The sequence below is a fragment of the Syzygium oleosum genome, unplaced genomic scaffold (assembly GCF_021117445.2).
Source record: "Syzygium oleosum isolate NSW1041296 unplaced genomic scaffold, Sole_v2.1 Sole_v2.10, whole genome shotgun sequence".
NCBI lineage: Eukaryota > Viridiplantae > Streptophyta > Magnoliopsida > Myrtales > Myrtaceae > Syzygium > Syzygium oleosum.
Genome location: NW_026607494.1, coordinates 4072664 through 4090279, shown reverse-complemented (window position 1 = coordinate 4090279; position 17616 = coordinate 4072664). Strand labels below are relative to the sequence as shown.

General features: G+C 44.8%; 1 protein-coding gene across 1 annotated transcript; it reads right to left on the bottom strand.

The window, feature by feature from the left end:
• Positions 1–12325: 12325 nt before the first annotated feature.
• On the bottom strand, positions 12326–13642 carry LOC130139126 (BRASSINOSTEROID INSENSITIVE 1-associated receptor kinase 1-like). The gene has a single exon (XM_056315503.1). It carries the CDS (start codon positions 13502–13504, stop codon positions 12326–12328), a length of 1179 nt encoding a protein of 392 aa, XP_056171478.1. The 5' UTR covers positions 13505–13642.
• Positions 13643–17616: the final 3974 nt, after the last annotated feature.

Genomic DNA, 17616 nt, shown 5'->3' with positions numbered 1-17616 from the left:
ATAATTGGACGACGTTGTTGTTGGCTTAGTCATCCTCAGATTTGTCCGGATTCTTCAAAAAATTCGAATTTTGACGAGAAATGGAAAATGACCGTTTTACCCCTGGGATTTTGTTAAGGCCAAGTATAATGGGGGAGGGGCATTTTGGTTATTTCACACTAGCTTTAGAAATATAAATTTTTGGACAATTTTGCCCTTGGAAATTTTGTGAAATTCCAATTTTGCCCATGGATATTTTTGGCAATGATTAATCTGGACCGTCGATCTTAAGATAAGATCGAATCTTGGCCGTTGATTGGAAATTAGAGAGAGGGGTATGATGGTCATTTGACATGTGTATTAGACACCAATAATTGGTCTTTAGCCTATTTAATTCCATTTTCTCTCTCTACCCCTTATTCTCTCACTCTCTCGGCTTCTCTCTCCCTTTCTCCCTCCCGGCCGGACCTCATCCCCCACCCACCGTGACCGTGGCCAACCGCCTAGGCCGGTCGCCGCCACCATCTACCCGCCTAGCAGGATCAGCTGCACGCTGAAGCCACCGCCGCTCGCCTCACCGTCTCTCTCTCTCTCTCTCTCTCTCTCTCTCTCTCTCTCTCTCTCTCTCTCTCTCTCTCTCTCCGGTTTTCCCCCTCACCGAACGCCACCACCAGCCCCCTTCGGTTCTGTCCAGTCGTGGAAGATCAACCACCGTCCAGCCACCGCCATCCGCCGAGCCGCTCGCCGTCGCCGTCCGCCTGCTGGGTGACCGCCGGCCAGCCGTCCCTCCCCTTCAGCCAAGCTAGCCTAGGTTTCCAAGTAAGTAGCATCCTAAACCTTATTTAGGATATCGGGTACCGACGAACGTAATTGGGGGCTGAATCGGGTTAATTAGTGACGGTTTAGGGGTTAATTAGTGGCCGTTTAGGGGTTATATTAGTAGACTGATTTGAGGACTTGAATTGGCTGAATTGTGGGTGAATTTGTGATGTTTCGGGACTGAATTGATGTGGAGTTGATTGCTGGAAATTGGGACGTGAAATGAGGAGCATATGGTCCGATTTAGGGACTAATTGTGTCGGTTTGGCGTGTTGTGTTGTGGCTGGTTTGTGGTAATTGTTATGGCTGGAAATAGACTTGGAAATGCTGTATTTATGCTCACGATAGTGGCTGTGATTGTGGGCCAAATGGTGGCCTTGTATGTTTGTTGAATTGTGAATTGATTGATTGAAATGTAGACCGTTATATGCATGCATGGGCTGAATTGATTTGACTGGCAATTGGCCATGATTGGGCGTTAATTGAGCATGTGAAATGCGTGAGGTTCGATGTGTGCATGGGCCGAAGTTGATCGGCTGGTAATTTGGCATGTTGATGTGTAAATCGAGCGAGTGAATGAATGAGAAATTTTGTGAGATGTTGTGCGTGTGGTCGCGAAAGTCCCTGAGGCGGTACTTTGATGTGGGGAATTGTGCCGTCCTGAGGCGATACGTTAATGCGGGACGATGCCCGGTATTACCGGAAGACTGCCAACCTGAGGTGTGTACTTCAACGCGGGTTGTGCCGTAGGTGGTAGATGTTGAGCCTAAGGCGGTACTATTACGCGGGCAAGATACATAGCCTGAGGCGGTACCATAACGCGGGCTAAGAAGTGTTGTGAAAATGAGATGGTCATGTGGACCGTGAATAGATAGTGGACCTGTGGCGGTACTGTTACGCGGGTCGCTGGCAAGTGGAATGAAAATAGTGTGGTGAGACATGAACAAGTGTGTGAAATGTGGAAATGAAATGCCATGTGTTCGACTTGTGTGTTAGGCATGAAATGTATTTGGAATGTGCATGTGGTGGGAAATTTTATATTTGAGACTAACTTGCAGACCGCGCCCATTAAAAGTCCAGATAAGTGCAATTGTGTGCCTGCAGTGTGTTTATTGAGTGTTATGGTGTTTGAACTTGTCTGGAGGTACGTGTTAGCCTAGGTGGGGTTTAGGGTATGTACTTGCTGAGAAGTGTTCTCATGGTTGTTTCAACCAAACAATTTCAGAACCCTGGCCTGAACCATGAATCTTCCACCGCCGCCGCCGCAGCGTTTTGGGATTCCGATGCACACTGACCATAATGTTGTAGAGTACCCGATAGACGAGAATATGACCTGGATCAAGCATACTACGGTAGTCTGGGTAGACATAGGACAACCTCTTTGGCAGGCCCACACCTATACCGCCTGGATGTTTAGGGACGGGATGGATGAGTTTGGCCCCGTCCGTGGCTTTGATGTTCCGTTTGACGGAGTAGGGGATTGGGACCCGTCAGTCATACCCCCTTCTGACGGTGAGATGACTAGTCTGGATACTAGTCTTGCCCAGTCCGGACATCAGCCTGCGTCTGCAGCACCTGAACCTTCAGTGGCTGAGCCTGATCCGGAGCCGAAGGAATCACAGGCAGGGTATGATCCTATGGAAGTGGATCTAGGTGTAATACCAGAGGAGGAACCAGGAGAAGAAGACCCTGAAGAAGAACCTGAAGAGGCACCGGAAGAAGAACCCGAAGACGAGCCCGAAGTAGACCCAGAGGTGCAACTAGAGGACGAACCAGAGGATGAGCCAGAGAATGAGCCAGAGGTGGAGTCTGATGAGGAGGAGCGGATTGAGGTTCCGGTAGAGTCGGGTGATGAGGACAACCCGATTGAGATCGAGGCAGACTCTGAGTCCTCAGAAGAACATGCGACTTAGGGGGATTCAGACTCGGGTTTTGGAGAGTCAGACTCGGAGTGGACGCCATCCAGGGGGCGTAGGGGTTAGTTTAAGGGTTAAGTAAGGATTTTGAAGTGTCCCATTTTTGGAGTAGGGTTTACCAGGCTACTGATCCTTTTTGATATCGGTGGTGTGTTGCTTAGAAGTTCGGTGTGCATATATTATGTGGTTTGTAAATGGCGAATATGATATCAGTTTGTAATGGTAATGGATGTACATTCTTCCCTTTACCCCAGTTAAATATTGTCCGGGTGTTTGTGGCTTTCGCTAGTGCTTTATATCTGATGTGTAGGGTCGGCGACTTCTTGGGGCGTTGCGATATTCGACCATAGAGGTATGTCACGGGCTCGATGGGGTTCAGGGTGTGACAGCCCAGTTTGATTTGGAGTGATAAGGAGCGGAGACCCTGAGGTGGTCATCTAGGGAGACATTAGCGAGTCATAGGGTGGAATGAGTTACGCGTGCCTCCAGACTGTTTGTTGTAATTGCTGAGTGAATTGAGTGTTATAATGATTGGAATGCAGGTGCGTCTGGACCTGAGGTAAGTGCACAGACCTTATTGATTGTGGCCTTGTGCTGTTGTGATTGATTGCTTGCTGAGTGAATTATTATGTTAATTCGCTGCCTAGGATTAGACTGGTATAGTTGGCCTAGGTCTCTAATTCCTGAGTGGAATTATAGCAGGTAGGCGAGTGATAGAAACCATGAGGATGAGTTCGAAAGGTAGAGGAACCAGGGGTCCATCCAGTTCACGAGCTCGACATGCAGGAGATCCGAGAATGGATGCGGTCATGAGGACCCTGGAAGAGATTGGTAATCTGATAGGACAGTAGACTCAGGAACGAGCTGCCACTATTGCCCAAGCTTCTGAGGCCGCTGTGGCCGCCGCCAATAATAATAATGGAAATCAAGGGCAGGGGCAAATGAATGTGAATAGGCAGATGCATCAGCTAGTTGAACAGTTTTTGAAATTAAAGCCCCCTAAGTTTGATGGTAAGGGCGACCTTGAGGTTGCATCATTGTGGGTAGAGGAGTTAGAAAAGGCTTTTGATGTACTAGGATGCACAGAGGAAGAGAAAGTGACCTTGGCGGTGTACCAACTCCAAGGAAATGCAAATGATTGGTGGAAAGCCACCAGAGGAAGGGTGTTCCCAGCTGGTATTGCCCAGACTTGGGCGATATTTGTGGAAGTTTTTAATGATAAATATTTTTCCGAGAGTGCTCGGGAACAGAAATTAGCTGAGTTTATGAGGCTTTGTCAGGGGCAAAGGACAGTGGATCAATATGAGGCTGAATTCGCTCGATTATCTAAGTTCGCCCAAAGGATGGTAGAGGACCCGTTGGATAGGGCTCGGAGGTTTCGAGACGGCTTGAAGCCAGACCTTCGCAGCCAAATGATTTCATTGAATTTGAGGGACTATAATGAGATCTATGATCGGGCTTAAGCGATTGAGCAGGACTTGGCGGATAGGGCCGTCGCTTCTGGGTCAAGATTTGCCTAGGATAGGGACAACCGTCACTTAGGAAAGAGGCCAATGACGGGTAATTGACGTTTCGTCCCTCCTGCTAGAAGGAATATCGAGAAATCGACCCGTTTTCAGAATGGTCCATGTCGGATATGTGTAGAAAGGCATGGAAGTGGACCTTGCCCGAATAGGGATGGAGCCTGTTTTGGATGTGGCGGGTTTGGTCATCAGATAAGGTTTTGCCCCAACATCTGGCATAATAGATCGCCTGCGTTGCCACTACCCCGGAACGGGAACCAAATTGGAGCTGCCCAGTCAGCTAATCAGAATAGGCCACAGGCCCAAGGATGGGTGTACGCCATGGCCAGAAGAGAGATTGAGAACGCGCCAGGAGTAGTCACAGGTACGGTTTCTCTGTGCGATCATGCTGCGTATGCTTTGTTTGACCCTGGGGCATCACATTCATTTATATCAGAGCAGTTTGTTAAATTGACTGGCATAGAACCGCAATTACTTGATGTTGTGTTGTGTGTTACAACTCCCTTGAATGATAAGGTGCTAGTCTCGTTGGGGTGCCCGAATTGTAAGATCGTAATTGGTGATAGGGAAGAGAGAATTGATCTAGCGGTTTTAGCGATGTATGACTTTGATGTGATAGTGGGTATGGATTGGTTGACTAAGCAGGGGGCTGTTATGGATTGTAGTAGCAGGGTGATCCAATTTAATCCGATTGGACATCCGAAATTTGAATTTGTGGGAAATCGAGGGGGAACCTCGATCCCATGGATTTCGTCGCTAAAAATGACTAAGTTGTTGAACGAAGGGTGTCAAGGATTTCTAGCGGCTGTGATTGATTCGACGGCTAAGGAGCCGAGGCTAGAGGACATGGCCGTGGTGTGCGATTATCCTGATGTCTTTCCTTAGGAATTGCCGGGATTGTCACCAGAAAGAGAAGTAGAGTTTGTAATCGAGTTGGCCCTTGGGACTGAGCCAATCTCGAAGGCACCTTATAGAATGTCGTTGTCAGAGTTAAAAGAGTTAAAGGTGTAAATGCAAGAGCTATTGGACAAAGGATTTATTCGTCCAAGTGCGTCTCCATGGGGAGCGCCAGTCTTATTTGTGAGGAAGAAGGATGGGTCATTAAGGCTGTGTATTGATTACCGGCAGCTAAATCAAGTGACGATAAAAGATAAGTATCCCCTGCTAAGGATAGATGATTTGTTTGATCAGTTGCAAGGGGTTTCGGTGTTTTCTAAAATTGGTTTGAGAACGGGATATCATCAATTGAGGATTAGGAAAGAGGATATACCGAAGACGGCATTTAGGACGAGATATGGACACTATGAATTTACGGTAATGCCGTTCGGATTGACGAACGCCCCTGCTGCCTTTATGGACTTAATGAATCGGGTGTTTAAGGAATTCTTGGATCAATTTGTGATAGTTTTCATAGACGATATATTGGTGTACTCGAAGAGCTCGGAAGAGCATGAGTTCCACTTGAGTAAAGTTTTATAGACCTTAAGGGAACACGCACTATACGCCAAGTTTAGTAAGTGTGAGTTCTGGCTTAATCGAGTAGCCTTTCTTGGACATGTGATCTCGGGGGATGGAATTTCAGTAGATCCGGCAAAGATTGAAGCCGTGATAAAGTGGCCGAGGCCGATGACGGTAACCGAAGTTCGAAGCTTCTTGGGTATGGCAGGATACTATAGATGTTTTGTGGAAGGATTTTCGGCTATAGCAATGCCGTTGACATGTCTGTTAAAGAAAGAAACGAAGTTTGAGTGGACTGACAAGTGTGAAAAGAGTTTTTAGGAATTAAAGCATAGATTGACGATGGCACCGGTATTGACTATTCCGTCAGGATCTGGAGGTTTCGAAATCTATAGTGATGCGTCGTTGAAAGGATTAGGATGTGTGCTGATGCAACATGGGCGAGTAGTAGCCTATGCATCAAGGTAGTTGAGGCTGCATGAATTAAATTATCCGACGCATGATTTGGAATTAGCCGCGATCATATTCGCCCTTAAGATTTGGCGACATTATTTATGCGGAGAGAAATTCCAGATATATACGGACCATCAAAGTCTGAAATATCTATTTTCTCAAAAGGAGTTAAATATGAGGCAGCGTTGTTGGATGGAATTGCTTAAGGATTACGATTGTGATATTTTATATCACCCCGGAAAGGCCAACCGGGTAGCCGATGCATTGAGTCGGAAGTCAAGCATCGCACATTTGATGGTCAAGGAATGGACTTTATTAGAAGGAGTGCGAGACTTGGAGTTTAAGTTCGAAGTAAGTCAAGTCTTGAGCTTGTTTGCCACTTTAAGAATCAAACCAGAAATCCAGGCTAAGATTAGGGCTTTACAGTCTACGGATCAAGAAATTCAAAAGATTTTGGAAATGGATGCTACCAAGAGAAAACCGGACTTCCAAGTATCCGAGGATGGGATCTTGAAGTTCCGTGGACGGTTGTGCGTGCCTGGCGATGCAGAACTTAAGGAAGAAATCTTGTCGGAAGCGCATCGTAGTAGTTATAGTATCCATCCCGGTAGTACGAAAATGTATCATAATTTGAGACAGTACTATTGGTAGAATGGCATGAAGGTAGATATAGCTAAGCACGTGGCTAAGTGCCTGACGTGCCAGCAAGTGAAAGTGCAACATTGTAAGCCCGGAGGATTGTTGCGACCTTTGGAAATCCCAGAGTGGAAATGGAAACATATTACTATGGATTTTGTGATGGGATTACCAAGGAGCCAAAGAGGCCATGATTCCATTTGGGTGATTGTCGATAGATTGACAAAGTCAGCACACTTCTTGGCTGTGCGAAAGGACTTCGCATTGGATCGGTATGCTGAGTTGTACGTACAACAGATCGTTCGTTTGCATGGGGTGTCAGTGACGATTACCTCAGATCGTGATCCTAGGTTTACTGCCAATTTTTGGAAAAGTGTGCAGACGGCATTAGGATCAAAGCTGCAGTTTAGTACAGCTTACCATCCACAAACGGATGACCAGTCTGAGAGGACGATTCAGACTCTAGAGGATATGCTTCGGGCATGTGTGTTGGATTTTCAGGGCAAGTGGGAAGAGCAATTGCCCTTAGCAGAATTCGCATATAATAATAGTTTTCAGTAGAGCATCGGAATGGCGCCATTTGAAGCGCTATATGGCAGAGCATGTAGAACGCCCATGTGTTGGGATGAAGTTGGAGAAAGGAGTATAACCGGGCAATAATTAGTTCAACAGTCAGTTGAGGCTGTTAAGGTAATTCGTGAAAGGCTGAAAACAGCTCAAAGCCGTCAAAAGAGTTATGCAGACAGAAGGCGAAGACCTTTGGAATTTCAAGTAGGGGATCACGTATTCCTCAAGGTATCGCCCATGAGAGGATTGTCCCGATTTGGTAAGAAAGGAAAGTTGAGTCCGAGATACGTGGGACCCTTTGAGGTTTTGGAAAGGATTGGAGACTTAGCTTATCGCCTTGCACTCCCGTCAAATTTGTCGCAAGTGCATAATGTGTTCCATGTATCGATGCTGAGAAAATATGAACCGGACCCAACTCACGTGTTGAATTACGAAGAGATAGAAGTTGACGACAGGGTGTCGTATGTCGAGAGACCAATAAGGATCGAAGATCGGAAAGAACTAGTTCTAAGGAACAAAACGATCATGATGGTCAAAGTTGTTTAGGAACATCACGGGATAGAAGGCACGACGTGGGAAAGTGAAGAGCTAATGTAACGTCAATACCCCCACTTGTTTGAGTAGTAGGTTGAATTGTAAATTTCGAGGACGAAATTTTTATAAGGGGGGAAGAGTTGTGACATTCTGAAAATCCGACCCACTTGGGATTTATGAAATGGATGATTTATGGACGTGCTTGTAGTTAGATCTCGCCCGGAACTGATCACTCCTGGGATACTAACCGATAGGAAATGGCTAATTAAGGATTTAAATTCGCGCGACCAAAGAAACTCGATCGTGAACCTACTTTCGACCATAAAAAAATTGTCGAGGTGGCATTTTGAGCCAATGTAGGCCGATTCAAGGATAGTTAGGGATCAGTTCGCCGCTGTCACATTAGTGGATCGCGGGTGATTCCGCTGGATCACGAGATGAGTTGACGAATGACCCCAAACCTATACCAAACGATCGTACCCGTCGGAACTAGCAATCGATCCTCGCGATTAAGTGACAACCGAGGTCGTTACGATCCGAGTGAACTTAAACGTGACTTGATTCAGTATCGGCCACGGGTTGAATGTACGAATTTCCCCAAAAGCCACCCGTTAGTTCGAGATACGCTCAAGTTACGTTAATTAAATTTAGTGGTTAATTAGAGACCAAGTTTAGGTATCGGAAATTATGAATGTCACGACAGGATAATTGGACGACGTTGTTATTGACTTAGTCAGCCTTAGATTTGTCCGGATTCTTCAGAAAATTCGAATTTTGGCGAGAAATGAAAAATGACCGTTTTACCCCTGGGATTTTGTTAAGGCCAAGTATAATGGGGGAGGGGCATTTTGGTCATTTCACACTAGCTTTAGAAATAGAAATTTTTGGACAATTTTTCCCTTCGGAATTTTGTGAAATTTTAATTTTGCCCCTAGATATTTTTGGCAAGGATTAATCTGGACTGTCGATCTTAAGATAAGATCGAATCTTGACCGTTGATTGGAAATTAGAGAGAGGGGTATGATGGTCATTTGGCATGTGTATTAGACACCAATAATTGACCTTTAGCCTATTTAATTCCATTTTCTCTCTCTACCCCTCATTCTCTCACTCTGTCGGCTTCTCTCTCCCTCTTTCCCTCCCGGTCGGACCTTATCCCCCACCCACCGTGACTATGGCTAGCCGCTTAGGCCGGTCGCCGCCGCCGCCATCCACCTGCCTAGCCGGAGCAGCCGCACGCCGAAGCCACCGCTGCTCGTCTCACCGTCTCTCTCTCTCTCTCTCTCTCTCTCTCTCTCTCTCTCTCTCTCTCCTGTTTTCCCCCTCATCGAACGCCACCACCAGCCCCCTTCGGTTCTGTCCAGCCGTGGAAGATCAGCCACCGTCCAGCCACCGCCGTCCGCCGAGCCGCTCGCCGTCGCCATCCGCCTGCTGGGTGACCGCCGGCCAGCCGTTCCTCCCCTTCAGCCGAGCTAGCCTAGGTTTCCAAGTAAGTAGCATCCTAAACCTTTTTTAGGATATCGGGTACCGACGGACGTAATTAGGGGCTGAATCGGGTTAAATTGTGACGGTTTAGGGGTTAATTAGTGGCCGTTTAGGGGTTATATTAGTAGACTAATTTGAGGACTTGAATTGGCTGAATTGTGGGTGAATTTGTGATGTTTCGGGACTGATTTGATGTGGAGTTGAGTGCTGGAAATTGGGGTGTGAAATGAGGAGCATATGGTTCGATTTAGGGACTAATTGTATCGGTTTGGTGTGTTGTGTTGTGGCTGGTTTGTGGTAATTGTTATGGCTAGAAATAGACTTGGAAATGCTGAATTTATGTTCACGATAGTGGCTATGATTGTGGGCCCGATGGCGGCCTTGTATGTTTGTTGAATTGTGAATTGATTGATTAAAATGTGGACCGTTATATGCACGCATGGGCTGAATTGATTTGACTAGCAATTGGCCATGATTGGGCGTTAATTGAGCATGTGAAATGCGTAAGGTTCGATGTGTGCATGGGCCGAAGTTGAACGGCTGGTAATTTGGCATGTTGATGTGTAAATCGAGCGAGTGCATGACTGAGAAATTGTGTGAGATGTTGTGCGTGTGGTCGCGAAAGTCCCTGAGAAGGTACTATGACGCGGGGAATTATGCCATCCTGAGGCGGTACATTAACGCGGGACGATACCCAGTATTACCGGAAGACTGCAAACCTGAGGTGTGTACTTCAACGCGGGTTGTGCCGTAGGTGGTAGATGTTGAGCCTGAGGCGGTACTATTACGCGGGCAAGATACATAGCCTGAGGCGGTACCATAACGCGGGCTAAGAAGTGTTGTGAAAATGAGATGGTCATGTGGACCGTGAATTGACAGTGGACCTGAGGTGGTACTGTTACGCGGGTCGCTGGCAAGTGGAATGAAAATAGTGTGGTGAGACATGAACGATTTTGTGAAATGTGGAAATGAAATGCCATGTGTTCGACTTGTGTATTAGGCATCAAATGTATTTGGAATGTGCATGTGGTTGGAAATTTTATATTTGAGACTAACTTGCAGACCGCGAGCATTAAAAGCCCAGGTAAGTGCAATTGTGTGCCTGTGGTGTGTTTATTGAGTGTTATGATGTTTGAACTTGTTTGGAGGTACGTGTTAGCCTAGGTGGGGTTTAGGGTGTGTACTTGCTGAGAAGTGTTCTCATGGTTGTTTCAACCAAAGAATTTCAGAACCCCGGCCTGAACTATGAATCTTCCACCGCCGCCGTCACAGCTTTTTGGGATTCCGATGCACACTGACCATGATGTTGTAGAGTACCCGATAGACGAGAATATGACCTGGATCAAGCATACTACGGTAGTCTGGGTAGACATAGGGCAACCTCTTTGGCAGGCCCACACCTATACCGCCTAGATGTTTAGGGACGGGATGGATGAGTTTGGCCCCGTCCGTGACTTTGATGTTCCGTTTGACGGAGTAGGGGATTGGGACCCGTCAGCCATACCCCCTCCTGACGGTGAGATGACTAGTCTGGATACTAGTCTTGCCCAGTCCGGACATCAGCCTGCGCCTGCAGCACCTGAACCTTCAGTGGCTGAGCTTGATCTGGAGCCGGAGGAATCACAGGCAGGGTATGATCCTATGGAAGTGGATCTAGGTGTAATACCAGAGGAGGAACCAGGAGAAGAAGACCCTGAAGAAGAACATGAAGAGGCACTAGAAGAAGAACCCGAAGACGAGCCAGAAGAAGACCCAGACGACGAACCAGAGGATGAGCTAGAGAATGAGCCAGAGGAAGAGTCGGAATAGGAGTCTAATGAGGAAGAGCGAATTGAGGTTCCGGTAGAGTCGGGTGATGAGGACAACCCGATTGAGATCGGGGCAGACTCTGAGTCCTCAGAAGAACAGGCAACTCAGGGGGATTCAGACTCGGGTTTTGGAGAGTCAGACTCGGAGTGGACGCCATCCGGGGGCGTAGGGGTTAGTTTAGGGGTTAATTAAGGGTTTTGAAGTGTTCCATTTTTGGAGTAGGGTTTATCAGGCTACTGATCCTTTTTGATATCGGTAGTGTGTAATTTAGAAGTTCGGTGTGCATGTATATTATGTGGTTTGTAAATGGCGGATATTGTATCAGTTTGTAATGGTAATGGATGTACATTCTTCCCTTTACCCCAGTTAAATATTGTCCGGGTGTTTGTGGCTTTCGCTAGTGCTTTATATCTGATGTGTGGGGTCGGCGATTTCCTGGGGCGTTGCGATATTCGACCATAGAGGTATGTCACGGGCTCGATGGGGTTCGGGGAGTGACATCAAGCGTAAATCTTGTGATAAGATTTGTGTATAATTCCTTCGTGATAATGAAAAATTATTTCGTGAGGAATTATGGAGCTAAACACTGCATGCGTTATTGGGTTTAATTAGGGCTTGGGAAACACCGAGAGTATATGAGTGACTCGAGTGTGGTTGTAATCTCTATTGTATCGCTTGATCTATAATGTAATTCCGTGTTACTCTCCCCGTGGACGTAGATCACTACGATAGAACCATGTAAATCTGGTATCCGATTTATTTTCTTGTTCTGTCAATTTTATTGTTCGATCGCTTGGCTTCCGCAACAAGAACAATAGCACTTTCTTAATAAACTTAAAACATTCATTCGCCATTAATTCGACAGATTAAGAGGTGACACTTTGAATTTTTATTTCAGTGTCTAGTTTTCAATTAGATGACAAATGTCGAAGATATCAGTCATTGCAAAAAGGACGTGCTATATGTCTCAAAAAATCAGAGGAAAGTATTACAGAAATATCATAAAATGTAAGTGAAGAGGAACATATATAGTTTAGGAAGAGATAAACACAGAAGCTAAACTTACCTTACCAAAAAAAAACACAGAAGCTAAACTTGTTATTGAAGGTAAAAGGCAATGGTGATGATGTATCATTGACATGCCAGTCATGGAGCAATCCCCAGAGGAGAAGGAGAAGGAGAAGGAGAAGGAGAAGGAGGGAAAGAGTAGTACGGAGTTGAGTCACACTCACTTTGACTCCAACTACTCCTTGTACTAGGGTCCCGCTGAAGAAACTGACTTTCGAGCATTCGAACCACTTCAGACATCTCCGGTCGAGTAGATGGATCCTCGTCTGAGCACAACGATGCCAATTGGAGTAGTCCCTTTGCTTCTTCTTCCACGTAGTTTCCCTGCAAATTGGGATCGATCACCCTTTCCAACTCATCATTGTACATAAAATCACCAATCAATGGGTCAAAAGTGAGATTTTCATTATCCGCCAACCCATCAGGTTCTATTGGCTGTCCCGAGATGAGCTCGAGAAGCATTCTCCCGTATGCGAAGACATCATTCTTCAGTGTGCACTTTCCTGTGTAGAAGTACTCAGGGGCGATAAACCCAAAAGTGCCGCAGCGACGGGTGTCAACATAAACATCTTCATAGCGATAATCGGTTTGAAATACCGCGGGAGAGTAGGTTTCATAAAAAAGTTCCCTGAACCGCCTTCGGGAGAACGCCCGCCACTTAATAGTCCCTTCCTTTGCATTTCCCTCGTGCATGATCATGGCATGCGAAAATCCTCCTATCATGGCCTCAAAATGCACATTCAGCAGTATATTTGATGCGCAGATGCCACGATGCATGATCTTGATGTTACCTTGATTGTGAAGGTGTGCAAGCCCCCTCGCTACTCCCAAGGCTATTCGCTTGCGAGTAGTCCAATCGAGAGGTCGGGCAAACCGATCCGGTCTCTCTCTAAGATTGTAAGATAGGGTGTTGTTGATCATCAAGGGATATACCAGTAAGAGCTCTTTCTTGGTCCTGCAAAAGCCCCTCAGGCATAGCACGTTTGGGTGCATCGAAACCGTGCTTCCCACTTGCTTTTCTGCTTCGAAACAATCTTCCGTCCACCGATCGGCATGGCGCCCTCTCTTTACTGCCACTAGCGAACCATCAGCCAAGCACCCCCGATAAACTTTGCGGAGTACAGTTTCCGCCAAGATGTTGCCCCGGCTAAAGTTGTATGTCGCGACTCGGAGCTCCTTTAGAGAGAAGCTTTTAGGAGGTGTTGGATCATCTTCAACGGACTCAGAAAAACTGTAGGTTCGGAGATTGAACACCATCTTTAAGCGGGGAAAAAGTAGATCCTTCTCAAGTACAAATGGATCGTGTAAGCTTGATGATTTTTCTCGATTGGTAATGATTGGGTTGGGAATACCTTCTGCAATTCCGAAGACACTTTGCTTGTACACAGAAGTGTTTATAACTTGCGCGTCTCACCCGCGGCTGCCTTTGGTCGGTGTGAATGAATGAAATGGTAAGGAAAAGTCGTTGGATTGTAGGCTGATGTCAAAGTGTGGGGCCATCTTACTCCAAAGCCTTCCTGCGATTGTCCTTGTAAACTACTTGCAGATCTACTCTTGGTGTATTGCGATTGTCATAATTGATTTTGTCAAATCTTGTGACTTAAAAACTAATAATGCTCTTGCGCATCCATTAAAAAATATTTTGTGAAGGAGCTTCGAAAGTTCGTGTCACTAATTTATACAAGTACCAGTCCAGTGTCCCATGCTATGCAATGGATCCATGTGGAATCCATTCATTGTTCTTTAAATAGAGTATAAAATATTCACAGCCAAAAATGTTTCGATAGTAAGGTACCAAAAGAATAGTTTGTAAAAAAGTATTTGGAATAGCTATCATGGCTTTATTTAAGGGATGTACACAAAATTTATGATATGTGCATCATTCCCCCATCTTCATTTAACAAAAGTATCTGAAATCCATCTCCCTCGTTGTTAGTGTGGAAATTGCAGCATAAAGGTGTCCATGGCTAAAAACTGGCTTAGGGAGAAATAAGCCAACACAGCTTCAAGTTTGGCCAATGAGACTCAATGGGTGACGTAACTATGCGAGAAATGAGCACTTTGAGTACTAAATTTGTAATATTTGGATTTTTTACCAGGTCAAAAAAAGGGCGTAGCGAAAAAAAAAAAGAAAAAAGAAAGCGTTCACACTCGGTCAACAAGCAGAACAGTGGACATTCTGCAATAAAAGGGATCGAGAGCGCATGAGAAACAGAAAGGGAAAGGGGGGGAAAAGTTAAAGAAAGAAGGAAGGAGGAAGAGAGAGGTCAAAGGGAGGAAGGAAACTCACGCGTACACGTCATGAGGACCTTATCAAGCCGAATTTACTCCGATTCTCAACCTAATCCGATGCGTAAGGATTCCAAAGCGTGTACGCGCGAATTCCCTTTTCTCTTCTTTCTTTCATTTTTGCTTTCTGAAGGAACTTTTTGTCTCCTCTGTCTTGTTCTTATCTCTCGGTTGTGTCTCCGTCTTTTCTCTTTTCTTCTCTCCTTCTTTCTTCACAGCTCCTGCAGAATTTGAGAGCCCATTAGGTGGGCTGAGTTTGGGCCCATGGGCTTTGGCCCAATTATAACAGTGACAATTTCCTAGTGTTGTTGCATGAACCCAAAGTCATATTAATGTTTCATAGTCACATAACAAGCATTGCTACTTTGAGCCGCAACTTGCGATCGGGAGGTCCTAGAAATTGTAATGAATTTAGAAACTCCAAGAGATATAGTATATATCTTACAAATGGAATCTGCTCATAACATAACACATCTTCACGTGGAAGGAGATCCATTATGTATGGATTTAGTTCACCCACTGTCTTATTCCTCGGAGTAAGAATATCTCTTTCCTTTAAGTAGCTAGAATCCAAAAACTTCATTTCAAGATCGGGGTATGTAGATCTGGTTATTGCTTCAGGAGGGTTGCCGTTACGTGAAGAGTTAAGATTATTTCATCCACTTTCTTCGGCTGTTGTCCACTGGGTGCACTGCACTCAAGGGCCTGGTCGACTTTGAGTGCTCTATCCAGAACATTTTCGCAGGTAGTCAGCAAGTGAGAAGAAAGGCTTGAGCCATTCTCTGGTTGGAGCCCTTGCTCGAAGTAATCGGCTTTGTCTTTTTCTTCCCAAAAATGTTCATTGAAAATTTGCTTAGCCGATTAAAACGAGCTGCATACTCGATAACAACAAGCTCTCTTTCTTTTAGTTTCTCTCTTTGGGCATCTTATTTTATATGTTGAATTGCAAGATCTATTGGATTCTACGTCAATTCACAATAAATTGTATTGCGATACAAGCATATGGAATAATAATCCTACAAATAGAGTTGATTCAATAGGGTCTGGACACAAAAATTTCATACATAAAGGGCCAAGACAGGAGTTTTCTACCACTATCAAGGACAAAGAACAAAAGGAAGACCGAGGAAGAAGATGGATATGAACGAGTCCTTCACAAGAAGAATTCCACACAGTGATTCAAGAAGAAGCAGATGATGGACAGTTCTTTGAAACTTAACTCCATAGAAAATGGTGCATCCTGTGAGGAAACTGCAAAGTCCACCGCGCGTACTAAACTTATCAAGAGAGAATAATAAAGGGTCAACTCATCTCGTAATTGAAGATGTTGACCCACAAAAGATAAATAGGTCTCTAGAGAGTCAAAAGGGCCACCAATTTCTTGCTCCATCTAGAGAAAGAAACCTCCTACTTGTTTATGAACCAAGGTATTGAGGAAAACAATTCAATGGTTTTCTATTATACTCTACTCCATTTCCAGAAGAATCATCATGGGATTTTTTGTTGGGTGCATGTGCATTAGTGCACCTAAACCTATAGTTGGATGGATCCCACATGAAAAGAATATCGAATTGATTAATTGTAGTGATTAATACCATTAAAATTTCTAAATTAGTACCCATGATACATGTACTGTAAACTAATTATCTTCTCACAAAAATCTCAAACTGGTAATGTCCCTCATCTTTTAAAGCTGGTTGCAATGAGCCAAAGGGATGATTTATGCCAAAGTATTGCTAGAACATCAATAAAGTTGAAACAAATTTGAGATCGGTAAATCTTTAAATTCATTGCAAATAAACTTCAATTTAATAGGAAGCACAATACCCTGCTTAGGCGTTTTTTTTTTTAAGATACAAAGGAAATGGACAACCGTGCAATTGAGCGGGTCATTAAAACCTATCACGAGTGCATGATCCGTTTGCACAACACGACATTTAGCACGAGCCTCATTCCCCAACTCGCTGACAGTTAGTGAGAGCTTGAGAGAGTTGTAAATGCAAAGAACCGAACTATGCACCTCTTAATCATTTGAGGTTAAGGCTAACGATGTCATTGCTCTATACATATCGTTTTATGAAGAATTTTGAAATGATGTGAGAAATTTCTTGTAAAACGCGTTTGGTTTGACGAACGAAGTTGAGAAAGATTGTGTTTTGTTTTCTGAAATCAATTGGTGATATTGATTGTGGATTATGAGATTTATTATGGATTTGGTATTGTGGATTATTAGAGGATGCGTGTTTTGTGCTCAATATGACTGTGAACCTATTGAGGGATTTTGGGGTATGCATACCGGATTTATGATATCCTTCTGGGCCGAGCCACCGGCTTTGTAGGTGGAGACCTTGCCAAGGGGGGAATCTTGGTAGCCTTGTCACAAGGCTTTGTGTCATGACCATGGTTAGATATTGAGCAATAGATTGGTCGATGGAATGGACCATCGACGTTTGATGTGATATGAGATTCATCAATGGAATAGACCATTGATGTGTGATTTGAGATTAGTCAATGGAATGGACCATTGATGTGGTTTTTATAGAGATTGATCAATGGACTTGACCATTGATAGTTTGAATTTGATGGTAGATTTAAATGTGTATTTGTGGCTTGTACAAAGCTTTGATGAAACGAAACAACTCTTATGTAAATCTATATGTATTTTATACCTTGAGTTTGAATTACAAAGTTTTGGTATTGCTTTGTACATATGCATAGTAATTGCTCGATCTGCTTAGACGAGATACACACTGCTTACTGAGCTGTGGTTGCTCACCCCTCTCTTTTCCCAATCTTTCGGGTTCTTTGGTTAGTAGCCTTTACAACGAGAGCAATATCGTTGAGACTTTTGGGAGTTGGATTTCTTGTGGTTTGAGGCTACATCTTTCGGGTGGAAGGACGGCCGTGTCATCTCCTATCCTAGTAGATTTTGGGGTGTGACAGTAGGAATGGATTGGTGGATTAATGAACAAGAATGAGTTGAGAAGATTGATCGATCCCAGTTTGCAGGGGAACTATGTGGAAGAAGAAGCAAAGCAGGTTGTCTGACTGGCATTGTTGTGCGCAGATGGCGATCCATC

Bases quoted from the DNA above. Each gene is read 5' to 3' on its own strand.
- LOC130139126 (XM_056315503.1), bottom strand. From the start codon at position 13,504: ATGGTGTTCAATCTCCGAACCTACAGTTTTTCTGAGTCCGTTGAAGAT.